Source organism: Neodiprion lecontei, chromosome 6 (genome assembly GCF_021901455.1).
Source record: "Neodiprion lecontei isolate iyNeoLeco1 chromosome 6, iyNeoLeco1.1, whole genome shotgun sequence".
NCBI classification, from domain to species: domain Eukaryota; kingdom Metazoa; phylum Arthropoda; class Insecta; order Hymenoptera; family Diprionidae; genus Neodiprion; species Neodiprion lecontei.
In genome coordinates this window covers 10,684,470-10,705,322 of record NC_060265.1, presented here as the reverse complement: position 1 = coordinate 10,705,322, position 20,853 = coordinate 10,684,470, and the positions used below count along the sequence as shown (strand labels likewise).

The 20,853-nt window shown below is 41.5% G+C and overlaps 1 protein-coding gene across 4 annotated transcripts in view; it reads left to right on the top strand.

Moving 5' to 3' along the window:
- The window catches only part of LOC107225356, a 73,974-nt gene that overhangs the window by 40,097 nt on the left and 13,024 nt on the right, over nucleotides 1–20,853 (top strand). For all 4 annotated transcript variants that reach the window (XM_046742777.1, XM_046742776.1, XM_046742778.1 and 1 more), the window contains 2 exons: nucleotides 5,835–6,172; nucleotides 11,802–11,865. In XM_046742777.1, coding sequence (XP_046598733.1) covers nucleotides 5,835–6,172; nucleotides 11,802–11,865 — 402 coding nt within the window. The remainder of the gene's footprint in view (nucleotides 1–5,834; nucleotides 6,173–11,801; nucleotides 11,866–20,853) is intronic.

The window sequence follows — 20,853 nt, the reverse complement described above, 5'->3', positions numbered from 1 at the left end:
GCGAAGAGAAAATCTCCTCGATTGAGATAACTTCGTACATCGCGTGGTAAAAAATCGTCGAAGGCGTCGTTGAGTGTGTCGATTATTACGTGTTGCGATTAGTTTGGAAAAAAATCCGATGAAACAGTGTTGTAATCCTGCGAACAGCAGCCGTGCAAACCCGTGAAAATTCGTCGTTGGTTCTTTCTCATGGCGAAGGCGAACATGCGAAGCGTCGAGTGGATACAACGCCTGTCCGTCTCGCAGCTGATCGAGGACGACCGTGTGCCGTCTTGAATGGTTGAACGACCAGCGATTACTCAAATTTCCGGGTCCCGTCGTCGGAGGGCAACCCCTATCCCAGGAGTAGGAATTTTTTCAGTCCCCGAACTCTTCTACCCTTACAAATCCGAAGAGAAAACGTTGGAAAAAAATTAGAAAAAGAAAAAAAAAAAAAAACTAAGGACGCTATAAGGAGAGAAGATCGTACGGTGTAAAAAACTAACGGGGAGAAAAAATAACCTCCGGGTCACCGGGTGAATACCGTTTTACCAACTATTAACTCAGTTTCACCCGTTTCCCCGGTGCGGAAACCTCTTTCTCTACGTTGCCCTTCGCCTTCCTGCCGCCTTTCATACTTTTACGTAATCTTCCGTTTTCCGCATCGGGCGGGGCGCGTGCAGGTAGACGAAACTTGGCGCACGGCTACCTGCGCCACCGAAGACTCAGGGGACACGCTCGATTTAACCTGTGAGAAAAATTGGGGCCCCGCAACGCCCCGGAGGGTTAACCGATTTCCCTGCGCAAAATTTGAAATTTGAACCGATGTCGTTGACCTGCTACCCCCCTCCCGTCCTCTCCCCTTTGCCCCATTCTCCCGTTAAGTACCTCGTGAAAATCTCGACGATGTCTGTCAGTGATCGCTGTCGGGTTTACAGCCATTCTTCTTCGCAAGCCTATCGCCTTCGGCTTCTCGTCTCGGTAACGTATCAGAATTTTTTCTAGTAATCAACTGTACTAAAAGTTTGTCGAATGTTTCAAACGTGTCATTAGATGAGACGAAACGATCCACACGTGTTTTCGTCGGTACGTTAAATTGATTCCGAGATATATTGTATGTCCGTTTAATTTTTTTAATCGCTCGTTTGCAACGTTTGAAAAACTTTGCGGATCTTTGATGACGGAAAAACTGATCAAACTGAGCAAACTAGAATTCACGAATTGTGAAATGAAGAAAAAATTTCAGACTGAACACTTACATAATTACCAAATTTCCCAATCGCTCGATTAAGTAATATTTTTTCAACGATTTCCTAACCGACGTTAGTAACGTCTAGATTTTATAGACACGTTTGTGCGACTGCAGCAAAACACCTAGCGTAAGATTGCCACGAATTTAGCAAGACCATCGTATTCTTGGGGACAGCGACGATTGTTTAACAATTGACAAAAATCTTATCGAGGATTTCTTGAAAATGGTTTATCTAAGCGGTGCGAGGCTGCGCGAGATAATTTTTAAGCCGTCCCGTCCTCGAAACCAGTTTCAGCTGGCGCGTCACCGTATCCCAGTTTTCTTGAAAAATCGTTAGTCGTTTGTTATCTTAATTATTATTAATGGAGCGCACCGAACAATCCGACGTTCCTCGGAGCGAGGAGGTCAGAAAAGGAGTAACATGATTTTGAAATTAAAAATTCTAAGGCATCCCGAGAATTAACTCTGGATTCTCGGATAATGATTGAGTGGTCGATCCCACGTGCGTACCAGCGTGCCGTCTTACTCTCTCTCACTCCACCCCTCTCTCTCTCTCTCTCTCTCCATTTCTGTCTTGTATTAAAAAAATGTTTTAAAACGAGAGAAACACAGACGCCCCGCAGCGGAGGCGTCGTTTCGAACCGCGAGCACTGTGAAAAAAATTGCCTCGATTTCAAGCGCAACTTTTGAAATACGGTACACTCATAATTTCTCACACAGTTTTTCACCGTGGAAGATAAATAAATAATACAAAAAAAAATATATATAAATAAAAATAAGATCGTAATTAAAGAACACGACGATCCAGCTGGAGTAACAAAGTTCAAACAGACGCACGTGCACAATTTTTAGCCAATGATTATTAGGACTTTTATATCTATGGGAACGAACGAAATTATCTGTTGAGTTATTATCGCACCGGGCCAAATTACCCGGCGTAATTTTTGCCAAATCATCGATCAACGCGTTCGACTGAAAAAGGGAAAATAAAAATAAGATAAGCAAGGAATGAGGAAAAAGGGGCCCCACGGGGGTCTCTGGGCTGGGTTCTCTTTTGGGGCCCCCTGCAGGGGACTTTGCCTTTCCCCTTTCCCGTTTTAGTCCCAATTTTTTTTTACCGGTCGGGTCAAACGTGGCGTGTAGACAGGTATATGAGCTTTGGCTTTAGCTCAGTTCTCAGGAGCCTCGGAGCTGGCAGCGCAGCCCTCCGGCCTAACCTGATATTCCTCATATTATACCTGCGGCCTAAGAGGCATTAGAAATACAACCCCCCCCCATCCGCAGAACGTGTTGGTTTATCGTTTATATCAAAAAATGAAGGATATATGCGTACGTGTGTGTGTGTGCGTGTATATGTATGCATACGTATTCTTCTTAGGCTTACCACTTTTTCAATCCCCAGCTTCTTCCCGGTTATTCTTCCTTTTTATCCCTGCATCGTTGAACGGTCTAGCCGATTCCTTAAATTTTTCTCTCGCATCCTTACGCATACATATGCAGGCATATTATTTTCTTCGTTAACGGGTATTCCGTTATTGCCGCAGAGTTGCGAATCGAGCGTTAAACCGTTTTCACCGTGACTCAATACTCGATCAGCGCTGATGTCAAGTTGATGTGTTGCAGCGTCGATGCATAAATACGGAATATTTTTCTTCGCAGAACTTACATTAGAACGATAATGGAATTAGCGATTCGTACTGTTTTCATTATCGCTCATTGTTTTGCCCTCTTCTTTTCATCCTCTTTGTCGAGTCAAGGTATATTATGGCAGCGAATTGTCAATGACTATGATTATCGCCGCACATATCTACGATTCCAATTTGTATGCGAATAAATTACTCACCCTTCTAAGTGTCTAAATCATTCTATATGGCTGGCAATCTTTTAACGAGCTCACAATTCACCGTGTACACTTATCGGAATGCTATCCGCATATAATGCTCTACATTTGCAGCCCAGACATGTCCATAAAGTCATTTACGCGTTCTATATTTTACTCAAACCTCAACCGACGAGGGTTTTTTTTTTCTCTCCCTTTACATTATGTCAGATCACTTCATTTCGATCGTTTGCATTCTAAATGTAACTACGTGACGAAATGAGTCTTTTATAAATTCGTTCTGTTCGGGTGGCAAATTCATGAACTGACAGTATTTTAAACCTGCGCTATTTTTATTTATAATTTTTTTTTTTTTTTGTTTCACCAAGGCGAGATGATACTCGATTAATTATTTTACAAGAAATATTGATTACTTATTTATGAATCCAATTGTTGATGAAACAGTGGTGGGGAAATTTCATTCAACACGAAAGCAGGTTACTCGACACGGACAACCCGTTGATTTTGTAAAAACTAGGAGCAGGTATACGTGTATAATTAGTAGCTTATTTCGTCAGCATGTTCGCTTCACTCTAATTTTGCGACAGTCAATTTTCGTCAAAAATCCCATCTCAATTGGCCCTCCGGCACTCAGCGTGGTCGAAGACGCAGATACAGCCTAATAACAGGGTTCCGATTAGTATAATTACACTAGACGCTAATTAACCAAATTACCAAACCGTGCAGGCCCAAGTAAGTTTCCTCCGGTAAAAACTAACTCTCTTTATAACACTCGAATACGTAACTCGACTGCGAAACGGCACAAAAAGAGAATCCTCAAATTTTTCGCTGAAAACGTCTCAATTCGGACGAAAATCACCCCGAGATGCGGCTGAACATCACGCTGAGCGCATGCATCTTTCCCACCCTTGGTCTCCTCGGCTTCGGCTATACGATGCCGTTTTTCTTGGTCACCACCCTTCGTCCGAATCAGCCAATGGAAGGGATCCACGGCACCCTATCCCTCCCCCCACCACCATTCGGAAACCCCGCTCCTTACAGCCCTGCTTTCCAAAATCTCGGAATCTCCGAAAGTCAGTCTTGCGCGCAACGCGTCTAGGTTAACATCTACGACGAGATTCTGGCTAGCCAAGACTTTTTTCTGTCCTGCAATATCGGCACCGGTGATTCGGTTCACTTTCTGGATCGAACTAGACTTTCGGAGAAAGTCGTGCTATATATTTTCAACTGCATCGTCATTGCACATAAGATCCGTTTATCCTTCCAATAGTCGGATATAATTTTTGTTTTTCCTGGTTATTTATTTTTTTACCAGAATTTGTGTTCACTTTTTGTATTCTTATTTTTTTTTTTTTGTTTTTTTATTTTTATAATTATATTACCACGCATCTTCGTCCGTTTCAACATATTTCATTTTACTCACGTATCGTATTCGCACCTCCGCCATTTTTTTCGGTCGATATAAAACGTTGTTCGCGGTTATTTATCTACGTCGTAAAAATATTTTTACGATTGGATCGTGGCCGTAGAATGTTTGACAGATTTTTTGCACACCGCGTCTAGATTATATACGTGCAAGAGGGGGGAGAAGGAAATATAATTAGTATTTGCAAAATATTTCGCACGTTAACGAAATAACGAATATACAATTCGGTTTCCGGACAATCTAGTCTAACAGGTGACGTTTTTTGGCGAAGCAACTGTTCGCACAATTCGCGTTACACCAGCGTTCGGCTCTTTTTACTCTTCGATCAATCGCGCGCGATCCAAACGACGGACCTTGGAATTGGACGCGGAGAATTGTGGGTCCTGCAAATGCACATTTTCCGCCACGTATGCTGATACAAGCGCGGCAACTTATTATTATTATTATTATTCGCGAAACGCGAATTCCACCTCGCACTCACCTCGAATTCAATTCACCCTCGGTGAGTTGCGAAATAATTTTCAGGGCGATCCGGCATCGCGTGCGTCAATTTTCGGTGCTTTTCAACATGCAAGCGGCACGCTTACGGTTGTCAAACTTTTTCAATAAACTGGCGAAAATAAAGAAAACTTTTCCGTCTCGGGGAAAGAGACGCATCGATTATTTTCCACGACTTTTGTAACTCCCGCAGCACTCCTCTTGGATTTTTCTTTTCATCGACAGACAGTGAGTATATAAAAGGAATATGCGTATGGTTCGTGACTTTACAATTGATTGAATCGGAATCGAGTTCTTCGTATACTCGGCGGTTGAAAGCGGAACTCTGACGTTCTTCTCTTCACGCTGGAATTTAATCGTAATTGTGTTACGTGCGTATTGCACATCCTATAAAGGTGCGTGTGTGTGTGCGTGCGGCGAGAGGAGGCGGAAGTATTGCGAGATGGTGTATTAATCGTCTCCGCAGGTCTTCCGGCAATTTTTTGTCGGAATGTATTTACAGAATTTTGTTTGTTCCACGTGACAAAATATCGTAGATACTACACGGAAGTGCGTATACCTGATAATAAACGAACAAGGATCGTAGAGTTTGAAGAGTTAATTGCACGCGTAGGGCAAAACGGAAGTACTTACGCGTATTATAATGCCGCGCAGTGCGTTTCAAGCGTGTGTTACGGAATTGAGAAACAAAACGAAATGAAAAATAACAACAGCAACAACAAGAATAATAATGATAGAAATGTATTCCGTAGAGCACGGACGGCATGGGAAGAGCATTCCGGACGTGACTACCTACCGACCTGGCTAACGTTATTGTTTTCGCTTTTGTCTATCAACAGGAAAGATGAACGACTCGTCTTCAATGGCGCCTGGAAGTCCACCGACGCCTCCTCACACGCCGCAGAGTCCACCGCGGCAGAATGTCGCCTCGAGTTTGTCGCAGTCGAGTCAAACCTCGAATCACGCCCCGCAAAATTTCCCGCCGCAATTACACGCGGTACAGAATTCACCGCTAAGTCAAATACTCGTACAGAATCCCGCCCTCGCTCAGCTGCTACAGCAAAACCCGGCCATCCTAACTCAGCATCCCCAGCTCGCTCAGCTGCTGCAACAAAATTTGGCGCAAATGGGTTCCGTTCTATTCCAAAACGTACGACGAGACGACGTCGAAGAAAGGGTAAGACGCAGATTTTTTATTTCATTGTTCCCTCTTTTCATATCTCGCGTTCGACAATAAATCAAGCTTCGAATTACAAGGAATGAAATCGTTGGTGAGTCATTGTAAATTCAGGGTGTCTAGCTGTCGGGGAATTTTTACATTTGCTTCCTCACTACCGTAGGATTTTTTTAAATGTAGAAAATAGTTCTCTTCGGGAGACAATTTAGGGGGTTAAAGCTAAAAGAGTATAAGTGACGGAAATTATGATTTTTGGAGGAGTTTGATATGCTGAGTGCTGTGTAAAATTTATGAAAAATATGAAGAACTACTGAAAACAGTCAAAACTCGGATTCATGTTTCTACCTTTGTGTTGAGAAAGAATGGCTAATCCTAATCTTCCCTTAGTTTCTTAAAATTGGAGTGCCTTTTGATACAAAATTGAGTTTAAGCAAAATTGAACTGACAGAAAAATTGGACTATTTTAACTCACGATGGGTACATTTGATGTCTAATTTTGAAATAATTTGTACGAAAAAAGTGAGTTTGTTGGTAAAGTTAGGTAGAAAAGAGTTCTGGAAAATGTGTATTATTTTCAAATGTCAGAGAATTTAATATATCTTTGACGCTAGACACTCTGTATACAATATGAGGGTGTTTCGGAATAAAATAACTTACAATTTTCCACCGTGGCATCCCCTGTAAAGCTTGTGTAGGTAAAAAGAAATATTATGTCAATAGATGAGCGTGCTACGTTACGTTGAAGATCGCGCTCATTTGATTTTCCGCTTTCGTTTTCACATTTTTATTTTATTTTTTGAATTTGTGAAGAAACACGTTGTAGCACTTCAATTATTGTTTCTCTCCCGACATTTATATTCAACCCAAAGATCTCGATCCATAACAGAATAATATGTCATCCATTAATCTTATTCTCTTAAATTAAAAGTTCATATTAAATTATAACTATTTTACGAGACTGAATTATTAACGAAAAGATCGTCAGATACACTTCTCGGAACATCAACTAGATACTTAATGTTATGAACCGTGGGTCTTCTTTCTGACATAAATTGATATTGCGATTGATGGAAGCAATAAAAATTATTCACGATACTTCATAAATTCAAAGAAATGTAACTAAGAGAAAAATCAACCGAGCTCGATCTTCCACGTAATACTAAAACGGTCATCTTCTGACAGAATCTTTCTTCTGATCAAAACAAACTTATTAGGGGATGCCACGGTGGAAAACCGTTAATTATTTATTTCCGAAACACCCAATATATATATATATATATATATACACAACCTATATGTATATAACATACTTAGTTATGTGTACAATTACGATTCGAATCGAAATCAACTGTCATTGCTAAGAGCTTTTCATGCGCTCGTGATTTGACCACCGCAGCCGTAAATACGTGACTTGTGTACCGTGAAAAGCTTCACTTAGTCGGGAGAAAATAGGAATACACGGGTGACGATTCGAAGCTGGAAGGGGATTCCGTGTGAACGATACTATTGTTTCAACGTTAATCGTTCGTGGCGAATGAAAATTTAACAGTCCGCACTAAATCGTCGAACACAAATGGCTTACCAATGGAAGTTCTAGCCTCGTTGGTTACGGAGAGTGAGACAAAGATAGAGAGAGAGAGAGAGAGAGAGAGAGCGAGTGAGAGAGGCCTTCGACGCAGATAGGTAAAACGCACGGAGTGTTACCTACTTTGCGGTATAAAGGCGGAGGATTTTTTTTCTTCTCAAGTTTGTTTTTTTTTTGCGTCACTTTTTTCCCTGGCTACGCGTGAAAAATAGAATAGAAATAATAAGTAGAAAAAGAAGACGAAGAGAGAGAGAAAAAGAGAGAGAGAGAGAGAGAGAGAGAGAAAAAACTAATCGTGCCTAACGCAACACGTCCTGTCCAACTATATTCGCTTTTGTTACCGGGTTAGATACCTACAGCTGTGTGTAAAGTGGTTATAGGAAACTTGGAGATTGTCAGATGTGTGTATCTAATCGTTATGTTCGCGCAAATAAGGCCCTGTAATCATAGAATCTATGACTATCGGAACATCGGCGCTTAATTGTATGTCAGTTTCCAAGTATTTTCGAATACAGCTATAACGAGAGGTGTCGGGTGAAGGGGGGGGGAAAAAAAAACGTAAGAATAAAAAGGAAAAAAACGAAGTTGCAAAAAAAGAAGCGCAAACAAGTATAACCGAACAAAACACAAGCCTGGTCAAAGTTCCTCTTTCTTTTGGCTTCGTTACTACTGAATATTTCAATCCGCGTAGGTTTCGTTCTCGCAAATTCTTATTTCGTGTATATAGAATAAATTATTGTGATAAACTAACACCGGCTATAGCTTACCCGGAAACGACCGTCTCTTGAGTTCAGGTATTTATATCATACCGACACTCTTGGTCCATGCTTACATACTTCGTATTAATAAAAATGATTTCAACGGCTATAGGTGAAAACGTATAACCCATTATAATAATCCTTGCCCTAAGCGTAACTCGCGTTTTTTCTACATCTTTTTATACCAGTTTGCGTAATATTTGCAATTACCTGTTCGAAGAAGCATTTCAGCTCTTGTACGGACAACATTATGTATACATAATTATATATATTTGTTTAAAAATGAAAAATAAAAAATTTTATAAAAAATTTGGGAAACCGGCAAATCCACACGTCAAAATCGTTGCACACACGCGGCTTTCAATTGAGTGTGTTTGTAATTGATTCTCATGTTTCTTCGGTGATTTATACATCTCCTACCACTTCTCTAGTTATTCTGTTTTCTCTCTCTTTTTTTTTCCAATTTTGTTTTTTTCACATTTTTCACCCGTATAACGTTGTTTCGTTGGCACATCGCCTCTCTTTCTGACGGTTGTTAATTGTTTCGTAACTTTTGCCACCGGTAGTAAACCGGCGGCAGAACCAGGAGCATGAATGACTATTAAAGGCAGCGGAAATCGCGTTTTAGTTACATGAAGAGCGAAACGTCGCCGTCGTCGGTGAGTCTTCTTCTTCTCCTTCTTCTGCTTCTTCTTCGCGTGCATCTACGTACTCGTATAAGACGGTACTGGAATTGAACCGTACTGTACGAAATTGCGATGTACCGTATATGCGTACATTGTATGTATGTGTACGCAAATAAAACACACATATATATATATATTATATATATATATATATATATATATATATATATTTATTTGATTGAGTGTATATTTGTGTACGCGTGTAGAAGAGAGGAATACGTACAGTACGGAGAAAATTTAAATTATTCTCCAATTTTTTCGTGACGTTTACATTATTTGCCTTTGAATATTAATGGGCATATGCTCTCCCGCGTTATGGCACAAGAAGTAACAACGGCGTATAATACTTGACTCTTAACGTTATTCTATTGTTTGCAAATCAGCTCTATTGTCTTCTCATGTACTTCACCATCCCCTGTCTCTTCGCTCCTCGCCGCGGCCCACCGGCCACACACTCACACAAACCCAACTTCGCCTATTCACGATTATACCTGTGTCGTCACACAATCACTGCAGGCGTGTGCTTGTGCCGAGGTAGAATGAAAGAGAGAGAGAGAGAGAGAGAGAGAGAGAGAGAGAGTAAGTGAAACGGGGATGGCGATACTTTTGCTCTTGCATTAAATCTATAATATTAAATGCAGCCCGCATGTAGAGGGTCGTTTGGTACCGAAGGTATATATGTACATACACACATTATACGCATGCATATGAATATAAGTATACGTGCATAATCCACGTGGCCGATGTTAATTCTCCGATAAACTTCGAACAATGCAGATTCACGTTATACGGGATAAAAATTACACTTATGTAATAATTGCACATTTACAAACTAGCTCTCTCTGATTTTTCTCGTTATTTAATTTTTTTATTTTTTTATTTTTCCTGTCGTCTACACGCGTATAATTTATTGTAACGGCGCACCGCGCGCTGCGTATATACGTGCATTCGCTCGGTACGTACGTTGTCTGCTCTTTATATCCAGTATGTGGGGAACCGTAATTACAGTCACGCGATGAACACCGGGCCCGATCCCTTCAGCATCTTCAGATTAACGAGGTTTCATTCATAACTTTTTCAGAACGAAATCGCGTCGGTGCAAATCGGATCGAGCACGGTCCATTAAATCTTGCACCTTTGCGGAAGAAAGGTTAATGTCCGTTATATCTCGTTTTTTGTACGCTACATGTGTAGTATTTGAATATGCGGTTCTTTGATACTCTAATTGGAGCAGAGGTTTTAGAAATGTAGCGGGTTTCGTTCTTGCGAATTTTTTTTTCTTTAGCTTACTATTAAAAAACGCGGAGTTTCGATTACAATTTTATTTCAATCGTATTGTAGAAGGCTATGGATTCATTCCGATAATAATCGGCCATGGATTTTCAACGAGATGATACAATATCGTTTTATTTCTGTAACCACACTACTTCCACTTCTATCCGCGGAACTCGGAAACAGATAAAAAGAAACGTTGAGAGACTGTTTGTCAATTGTGCGAGATATGTGAAATTTAACCGGTGGTTTTTACATATAGTACATACGTATACGTATATCGGGTGTACATATGTAAGGTGCAGTGGCTCGATTAGGTTACGATGTGGCAACCACTTTAAATTCAACGTCTTGGACTCTGTGAGTAAGGCTTCGGAAATCGTACAGGATTCGAATAATTTGAATCCCAGTGGGGCTTCCTTCTTCGTTCTCGCATACACGTATAGGTATACATACACCTTGGGTGTCGTTTTTTTTTCTTTTTTTTTTTTTTTGTTTTTCTATTGTTTGTTGAAATATACTCGGTGTTTTTGTTTTTCCACCACCCACCATCGGCGCCATTTTAATTTTTATCGTATCGTTGTTGTTTTTAATTTCATGCCTTTTATCCGTTGTCCGATTCATTGTTTTGAAGATTCGTTACCAGCGCAACCCGTCGACACTTCGAAGCCCAACCGCGTTGCGCCGCGCGGTTGTCATTAGCATATAAATTCTAATTGTTCCCTATTTTTAAATTAATCAGAATTATTACGCCGGACGGAAATCATTTGAAATTCGAAGCCATTGTCCGGCGGGGAAGGTCGTTAATCTTGAGCCCTCTTGATAATCATTCTGCTTTGAGGAAATGAGAAAATATATACATACCTATATATTCGTGCCACCGCAAATGTATTCCCTTCCCCTTTGTATGCGTGTGCGTGTGTGTGTGTGTGTGTACACATATGCCTTCATACTTGCGCTGAAATACGCGCGTGTTCAAATTTCAGGCATTTAACGGCAACTCGGGCGGGTGAAATTTTTTTCTTCAGTTTACACACCGTTCTAAAGACATCCCTGTAACACGTTGCGATTTGTATGTATGCATATGTATAAACACACACACACGCACGGGAATATGTGTTTTATACCCACGCACCGCGCATATTTGTCACCGCGATACGTACCTAAAAGTGAAAAACGTACGCCTCCTTCCGCATCTCGACGTGATTTTCACGCGTGTCCTTACAGCACAGCACACCGTTCACATACGGACGTGTATATCTCCATACACACGCACACACACTGATATGCAGTTTATGTACATGATGTTACTTCCTCGGTTCTTTCAGGTTCCCCCCACAATAGCCAGCCTGGCGGCAATGACAGTCGAGGCAGCTGACCCCAAGGTTTCCGGTGAGTCTCTATTTCCTTTTTATAGAATTAAGATTTAAATTAAATTTAAATGAAATTTAAGCAAGTACATTTCCATCGAACTTTCTCCCCGTTTGCCGCCTGTATACGCACAATTTCTGTTCAATGCTAGTTACACTTTTCCCCCACTGTACGATACATACACGTATGTATACCACGTGCGTGTGTGTTCGCGTTGGTCGTGTTGGTCGACGACGCGACGCCTTCCTATTCCAAACTCGCAGCAGCTCGACGCGGTCTCCCAGCTTCCACCGTTTTCAAAGGGTGTCCCCCCTTTATTGGAATATCCGCCCACAGCATTATGGGAATTATCAAGGAAATGGGATGAAGGGGGCGGGATAATTCGAATTCATAAAAATAAAATTGAAAGAAGGAAAAAAAATACATTCCATGTAGGCATAGAGGACACGTTGACGCTCGGGATATCTGTAGCCGTGTGACGAGATGAATCAAATCTAACAACAGAGGAGGAAAATTTCATTCAATTTCTCGGGAATGCGGTATTTCTTGTCTTCGCCGGAAATCAATTTCATTCGTTTATACAAACGATCGCGAGAATAGTTGATATTCAACAATAAAAATGAAAATTCAGGTTACTTGTGTTGCGGACATTCTTTTTGTCGTCTAATTACTTGATCAGTAATTGACAGTGGTTTAAGATACAGTTAATGACTTGAATCGGCATTCGCTTATCGAAGTGACTCGGCTTGTCTCGCGTTAGGTACCAAATCGATCGTTCGAAATTTAGATCTGTAAGCTTTCAAAAACAACCCTCAACTGTTATCGAAGTGAAAAAATGCGCTACCGAACATTTTCCTTCGCGTTATCGACCGTCTTCACTGAAATCTAATTCTTTTCCGAAGCGTTAGTCCGGTCGTGTATCCGAAACATCTCAAGTTGTCGACGTTGCCCGTATCAGCTGCTGGCAATCGGTAAATCATGACGTCCTCTTAGATTTTCCATCTTGCAAACGAACACCGTGCGTAAGTTGTGTGAATTCATATTGCAATACGAACAATCGGCAGAGGGTTGATCGCGGTGGTCGACGCGATGCGTGAGCACGTCCGATAACGATCCCACATTCCGGGGGTGTCGAAGGGATAAATTGTAGAGAAGCGCGGGGTAGGTACGGAGAGTGAAAGAGAGAGAGAGAGTAGAAAAAAAATTATATGATATAGTATGGCGGGCAGCAATCAGAGCTGATTAAGCCCATGGGGAATCCAACTGGGGAATCTGTGAGTCCTCTGGTCAGTCTCACGCCAATCGGGACCAATCAGCGACTGGCCGGGGAGATTTAAAAAATAGAATGCTTCTGTCAATTGTCCCATAATTTAAATAAATCGAATAAATGGACAAAGTGGCCAATTAGAGTAGTTGCTTGCTACTGCTTTAACGTATTCTATCTGTCTCTCTTTGGAGGAATATTGCTTCTCTTAAACGGAATTACCAACGACGGCCGTTTCATCGCTCCTCGTTTCTATACCAAACTGCCTACTATACCTTATAATATCTCGCCTCGCTTCACAATGAACCTTGTGCTTCGCCTCTACCCTCCTATTCAAAAATAATCCTATACACAGAGGCTCGACGGACGCGCGCACGTCTCGTCGTCCTCGTCCTCGTCCTCCTTGTTCGTCTCCGTTTTTCCCTCCCCTCGGCAAATCCATCGCGTCCTTCCTCCTCTAATTACGCGCATCCACCTACCCTCATCGCTTCTCGTCCTTCGCGTACTCACGTGCAATGCGAATTTACGCCGTTTTCTCCCAACGCTTCGCCTTTCTTCCGCCTTTTGTTGCTTCCACGATCCGATCGTGCGGGTCTCTCAGCCCGCTTCTGACATACGATACCTACCGGAGAGTCCTGCGGGTTGCGGAGCACAAGGCGTGGATTCAAACTCGCGAATCGCATTTCACTAGTTCGAATATCGCGGTTATTCGACGCACCGACGTAACCCAAAGTTTAACCATACACCATGTACCACATAAAGACGAATGGTGACTGTGAAAATTTGTTGAAAATTGGATTTCAAAGTTTCTTAAGTTTTATCAAACAACCGGATCAAACGTTGGTAGTTGGAAGGAAACTGTGTTCGTTGAAATAAATACGTACGCCTCATCAGTTCTCAATGTACTCTTTCGATGTGATTTGAAATTCGTAATCTGTGAAATAGATGTGTATCGAAATCTCTTGAAATGGTTCGAAATTATTCAAATCTTCGGGATATCGGACGTTTGAAATTCTGAAATCTGGTATGCACAGAAATTGATCGGAGGCTCACAACCCTAGCCGGTATATTATAGCTACATATAACGAGACGAAGAAACGTATGAGAAAGGTGGGGAGAAGGCTTCGAGGGGAGGAATCTGAACGGAATAATAGGCATTAAAAGTTAGGGACTGCATTCCGTCTCCGAAGTGTACCAGTTTTATTGTGCCAGAGTCCGAGTATCGTTCTTTTTGGTCGTTTCGCTTGGCCCGGCGTCGGAATGGCCTAAATTAATAAAAAGTTGAATAACGATAAATTAGGCCGACGGCTGCTGGCTCTCCTCTCCTCTCTCCTCTCTCCTCTCTCCTCACTCAGCCAATGAACTTTACCGGGACTTCTGGATCAGGATGGATGTAAGCTGTGCAGGTGTAGGCGAAACTGTGCGTGTGTGTGTGTGTGTGTGTTTGTCAGAGTCGGTGGCAGGAGTCGTTCTCCGATAAATTTCAAATATCAAATTTTAAATCCTGTTTTGTTCGAATTCACTCCGTCTTTCTCTCTCCCGCGTGTTAACTTAAGCCTTTTAACCAGAGGCGAGCTTTTTATCCAGTCAACTGCAGATATTATAGAAATACATCCCGATCCTTTATCCAACCGAAAATGAAACATGGATTTTTTGCTTCTCACTTTCGTTTCTTCAATCTCGTTCGATCGTTCATTATTGTTTTATATCAGAATATCTGTTTTATTTATTTTATATCTTTGGTCAAAACCGCGCTGTACCGTCGCACTCGAGTGCCTGTGTGATCGTCTGGTGAAATTATGCACATTTAGTTTCAACTAATTTATTAGGGTTTAACGTGCACAAATGTCGTGTGATCACCCGTGTATAGATTGACCACGAGATCGACAAGCCGAAACATCAAGTTATACATACTTGATATTCGAATGAATAAAATTGTTAGCAATTAAAAAACTTGACAAAATCGCGATAGGACATAAATTTCTAACATGTAGCCGTATCGTTATCGAACTGTCAAATAGGTACTTATTTTGCCGTTAATTTGAAAAGTTCGAACCCCGTTTATATGCGTCGGCACGTGTAAACCGTTTAAAAGTTTCGAATGAACCGTGAAATTCGTTCAAGCTTACTCACGATTGGTCGTCGAACGGTTTTGTTTTTAATGGTATTTCTTGTATACACCGTACGCGTGTGTGTGTATATATATGTATATTGTACCGCTCGAAAAATGGAGGAACAAAACCGAAGGTACGTTGATTATTATTCGGCGTAACTGCGTTGTTCAAATTCGAATAATCGAATTCAATTTAGCAATTTTCGATAAACCGAATGCGTAAGCGATCGCTATACGCTCAGCTTCGTCACACAAATAAGGCGTGCTTAAACACACACTGCACTCTCACACACGCGTAGGTTGTACGTAATACCGAGAACACGTAGTAATACATCGTACTCAATGCAAAGCTCTGTTTTGAAATTATTTTATTGACAAATTACGGTTCTTACGAGCTTCGCGATTAATATCACTGCGGCATCACGAAGTGATTGCCGTCGTTTTTCCGCACCTTTATTTATACTTACCCTTTCGGTGCCCCAGAAACTCCAGTCAAAATACGCGTTGTTAGGTATTGATGAATAGAATGTTTTTTGAATAAATTACAGAATATTAACACGCATCGATAACTTTGTTCCAGTAAACACGTAGAAACTTGAAATTTTTCAATAGATGAAATCACCGCGTACCAAATTTGTCGGGATATAGAAAATCAAGTTTGAAAACGTGTCGACCGACAAGTTTCAACAATAATTGCTCTACGAAGGTACGTCACGTGCACGTGTTGTGAAGAAAAAAAGAAGGAGAGTAAAAAAAAAAGGCGGAACGTTAGCGATCGTTGATAAGTAGAAGAAAAAAATGGCAAGAACGGAGGGAGAGGGAAAATGATATAACACACGCATGTACAAGTAGCGATTTGAGATTATCAGAGTATTTAATTGGCACCTGGCAGTATAATTCTAACCTAATAAAATGAGAATTAATTTTTTATCAGCACTGCACCGTTAAATGATTTTTGCCCAGCGGACGCCTTTGAAAAGAAAGGAAGCTTGCACTTGTGCTGAATTCGCAGTAGTGGGTGTAACTATAAACGCACGGACCTTGACATTTTGTACGGTTTTTCTTATCTTCTCCGGTGTTGCACGTCGCATGCGATGATTACTTGGCAGTCTGTGAAAATGCCGAATAATTAGTCCGCAGGTGTGCCGCGTTGTGCGGAATGAGTAACGTTTGTTAAAACCACGTGCATAATACTCGCAGATATCTGCAGCCTTGGGAGTTGCATTATATGCAGAATCGACGTCTACCATATTCTCTACAATATCCTTTTAATTAAGACAATCTGTAATACCCGTTTCTCATATACCAACCTTGTCCGTCGCTTATTACAGTCTCTTATTCCAACTTCTTTCCTACTTACCGATAGATTTATTTATACAAGTATTTTTGGTGTAATTACAGTTCGATAATATTAGACAACTTTTGACTTTGAAAATCTTAAGCTGACTAGTCCGTTCAACGTTTTGACTTTCAAGTATCCTACACTCTCTCACGATCGAGATTTTGAGCCTGCAAACCCTGATTTGTACTTTGAAAAGGAAGACCATAAAAAAAAAAAAAAAAAAAAAAAAAACATAATTTAACCACTAATAATTATAATGTATCGACTGATCTTTTCAACGAGCTTTACAGAGTAACGTAGTCGTTTTCTTAATTCCTTCCCCCCCTTCTTCTTATCTGTACAATCTTAACCAAATTGATCCGTTTTGCGAAATTGTGGGTATTATTGCGGTGATAAATCAAATTCTAGCAGGGCAGAATGGTGATTGCGGGTGATTTCGAAAACTAGGCGACAAATCTTTGGCGAATAGATAATTACAGCAGCCAAGTGTAACGAACGGCAACGTCAAGCAAGACGACGGTGATTCGTTTGACGGATCGCCCTTTCAAGCGCGGAGCAGGTATCAAGACGTCTCGAATCGACCGTCGCGACGCGTATCGCACGTTTGAAAGTCACACCACGCTCAAAGATAGATTGACATCGATTTCCAACGGGGAGGGCAACGCAGTGATTGCGAGATCTTAGCAGTAATTGGTTCGGCGATCGCTATAGCCCAGTATTACATCTGTTGTGCCATGCAGACCGAATCCGCGAATTGAGATGCGACGGCGTTCATTGCAACATTACGTCGGCCCGAAGTAAATTTCAATGCGAAACGCGAGGTTTCAGCAGAAATTTAGCGCTGTGTTTTCATTTTACCCGTACCCACTCGAACTATCGACAAATGTAATTTCCTCAGAATTTTAGACTTTGTTTATCGATTCGGTAGAAGTTTTAGTTCGTGAGAAATTACAAGTATTCGATTAGCGATAAGATGTAACGTGTCGAGCTATTCAAACCGTATTGTATTTATGTTGCAACATAGCAACCCAATAAACTTGTCAAAAATCAACAATTTCCACGATCGTATCGACGAATTTTCTTTCATCGCATAAGTTTATTAAATATTACTAAATTGTTTTGCAGCTTTTACCTCCTGCACACGTGTTTGCGCAATATCACAATTAGCACCATTTTACATCCAAAATGTGAATAATTTTTTTTAGAAGCCGTTGCTTCGATTTGCAGTTGAAGAACCGAATTTTACATGACTGTGAAAATTGTTTCTATGTCTCTCTGCGGGTAGTAAAGGTTGGTAGCTGCATTGGATGTGTACACACAGGGGCGGGGTTCAAATTAATGTAACGTTTTGTAACATTCGATGAGGGGGGGCTAAATCGAGTTCAGTGGGCTCCGATTCTATACAGCTTACGATTAGCTTAGCTTAGCTGAGCCTAGAGCTGGGCGGTGTCGACTTGCGAAATGTTGCAAACTTCTCTAGCTCGCTAGCGCGAATATGCGCGTGTTGCATACATGTCTAAATAGTTATAGGCGTTTCGTGCGTGACGTGGTGAAGCTAGCGTCGCAGTTGGCCGCTTGGCCCGGATTGGTTCGCTTCGGGAAACAATTGGCAATCGCGTGCCTGTCCTCGAAACTGGGAATTCGACTGATTCGACGAGTGGTGCTCGTTTGTAGAAGTGACGAATAGACGCGGGGAGAGAAAGAGAAAAAGAGAGGGAGAGAGAAATTGAGAAAAGGAGAATCGTACTCAGCGCACAAGTCTCGCGTTGCGTATATATATATATATATATATATATGTATATATATGCGTTATACGATCCGCGCGAAATCGCTCGCATGGAGAAGAAGAGAGATATGACAGAGTCTGAACTATCGGTTACGTTAATTCTTATTACATAGATATATTGCAGACAGCCACTCGGTGTCAGTCGTCGCGATTTTTCGGCACATTACGAGCTCTAGCCTTACGGACCGTTATCAGCAATCGTTGAAAGTTTCCGACCATTAGATTCTAGCTGGCATTACTCTTACATGCGCGTCATGTCGTTATAGAAACGGAGGAACGAAATTCACTCCGTCAATTCGTTTCATTGATCGACCGAACCGATTTCTTGAGTATAATTTTTGTCATTTCAGAGGATTGATTATCCTCGAGTAAGGAAAGCTGGATTAGGTTTTTTTTTTTTCTACCACGCATAACGGGCGGAATAAATAATTGTTGCAGTTGAATGTTACAAATCTATGCAACGCGGTACGCGTCTGTACGTAAATCGAAAGAGAATAAAAGATGACCGAAACTTTGTCCAAAAATATATGAATATTTTAACTTCACGTCTGCCTAAACGACATCCGGCTGACTATTTTCATAAAAGACGGCGAAAGATGAGCGACGTGCGTCTCGTTCGTCGTTAAGGGCACTGTCTTTATTGGAAGGAAGCGGGAGAGGGAGGCCAGATAAAGAGAGAAGAAAACTGGGAGAGACAGGCGGAGAGTTAAGTAAAAAGATCTATAATGTCGGATGAAAATATAATGATGATAAAAAAATTCAGAAATGGAAAGAAAAAAATATTAATAATAACGACAACGACAACGACAACAACAACAACAACAACAACAACAACAACAACAACAACAACAACAACAACAACAACAACAACAATAATAATAATAATAATAATAACGAAGCGAAAGGAGGAGGAAGTGCGGAGGTAAAATTAAAGCTGATGACTTTTGGTTTATTTCTTCTTTGTTCTTTCTCATTCCCTCCATCTCGCTTTCTCTCTTTCTCTTTCTTTCTCTTTATTGCACTTTTTTTTTTTACGACGTTCGTACGCGGCGTTACGGCAGGCGTAAAAGCTACGTTACAGCTGCAGGCGTGCTTGTATGTACATATACCTAAGAGAAGAAGCGCCGAGGAGTCGGCGAGTCCGAATGCAAATGCCTGCGAAAGAAGAGGGCAGCTTTTAACCTGCCGCGTTCTAGTATATTTCCGTGCTTAATAAAAACAACGTAAGCATTAGCGTGTTGCGACGAGGTTCTTGACGATCGTCGATTGTTTTAGCCGCTTGCATCGTAAGATCGTTTTGTAAGAGTTGAAACTTGCGGCGTTGGCTGCCAAATCATGCGAACGGAATCGGAGAAATTTAAAAAATATTCTAAATTTAATTCGTACGGTCGACCGTTTGGTCTTTCGAAATCGTCAGGCCGGCCTGCCAATGACTGGTGAAAAATAGCCAACGGTATAAAACCTACCGTACTAATCCACGCGAGTCTTCGGGTATAACCGCGATTATTGTAAATACATCCCGGCTCTGGTTTCGATTTGAAATTTTCTATACATTTTCAACCGCGGTATCAACATCACACGTATTATTCGAAATTTCAAGCTGCTCATGCGAGAAAGGTTTTTGAGCGTTAGGTTGCTCAGCGAATTATACGCGGCCTTCCAGTGGATCGACTGTGTCATCGATTTTCCCAGTTTCACACAAGATCGTCAGGGAACGTACGATGGAAATGCGAAGAAACGAAAACTTGCAATCGATAGTTATTTTGGGGCGACGACCAATCGTTATATTACGATCGTTTGTCGAAATTTTCACCGCGGGGAGCCCTTTCACTTGGAATACGTCGTCGAAATCGCATGATATATATATATATATGTATATATCTGTGTAGGAAATCTCGCGAGGCATATTGAGTTATCAGATTTCTGTTTTGACAGAACGCCGATGATCCGTGGAGCGGAGCCGGATTGGCACCGATCGTAATAAAATTGAAAAGTTTAAGCTGCGGACAAAGAGATCCGATTGCAATTCTCCTTTCAGGCTTTATTTGAATTTAGAGAAGCGTGGGGGCTCGCTAGTGGGTTCGAACGTAATACGGCAGGCACGCATATAGTGCTTGCATAGTGTAGGTAGGTACATATATGCGCGTAGGAAAGGGTTCGATTCTGTTTATTTTCAAGGGGTGGGAGGGGTCGGTTTTGTGCGGGTAATGTTACACACCGGGCCCCCTCTCTCTTCGTAAAAACTGACACTAGGGGGGTCGCTTTCGTTCGTTCGCTAAGCAGACTTTCGTAGGGGCGTCGAGCCGGCCTTGCGGACTCCCGGCGTCATACGAAACGGCGGGGACGTTTTTAATTCAGCGTCGTTGAAAAATCTATAGAAAACATTTCGGCAGGGTTGCGGGAAGGGTTGCCGAGCCGATTTAAAAAACTTCTCAATTAAAATGTTCAAAATTTTCACAATACCTGTATAAGCCGCTGCTACGCCCGCGTCCTGCATCGTCCCC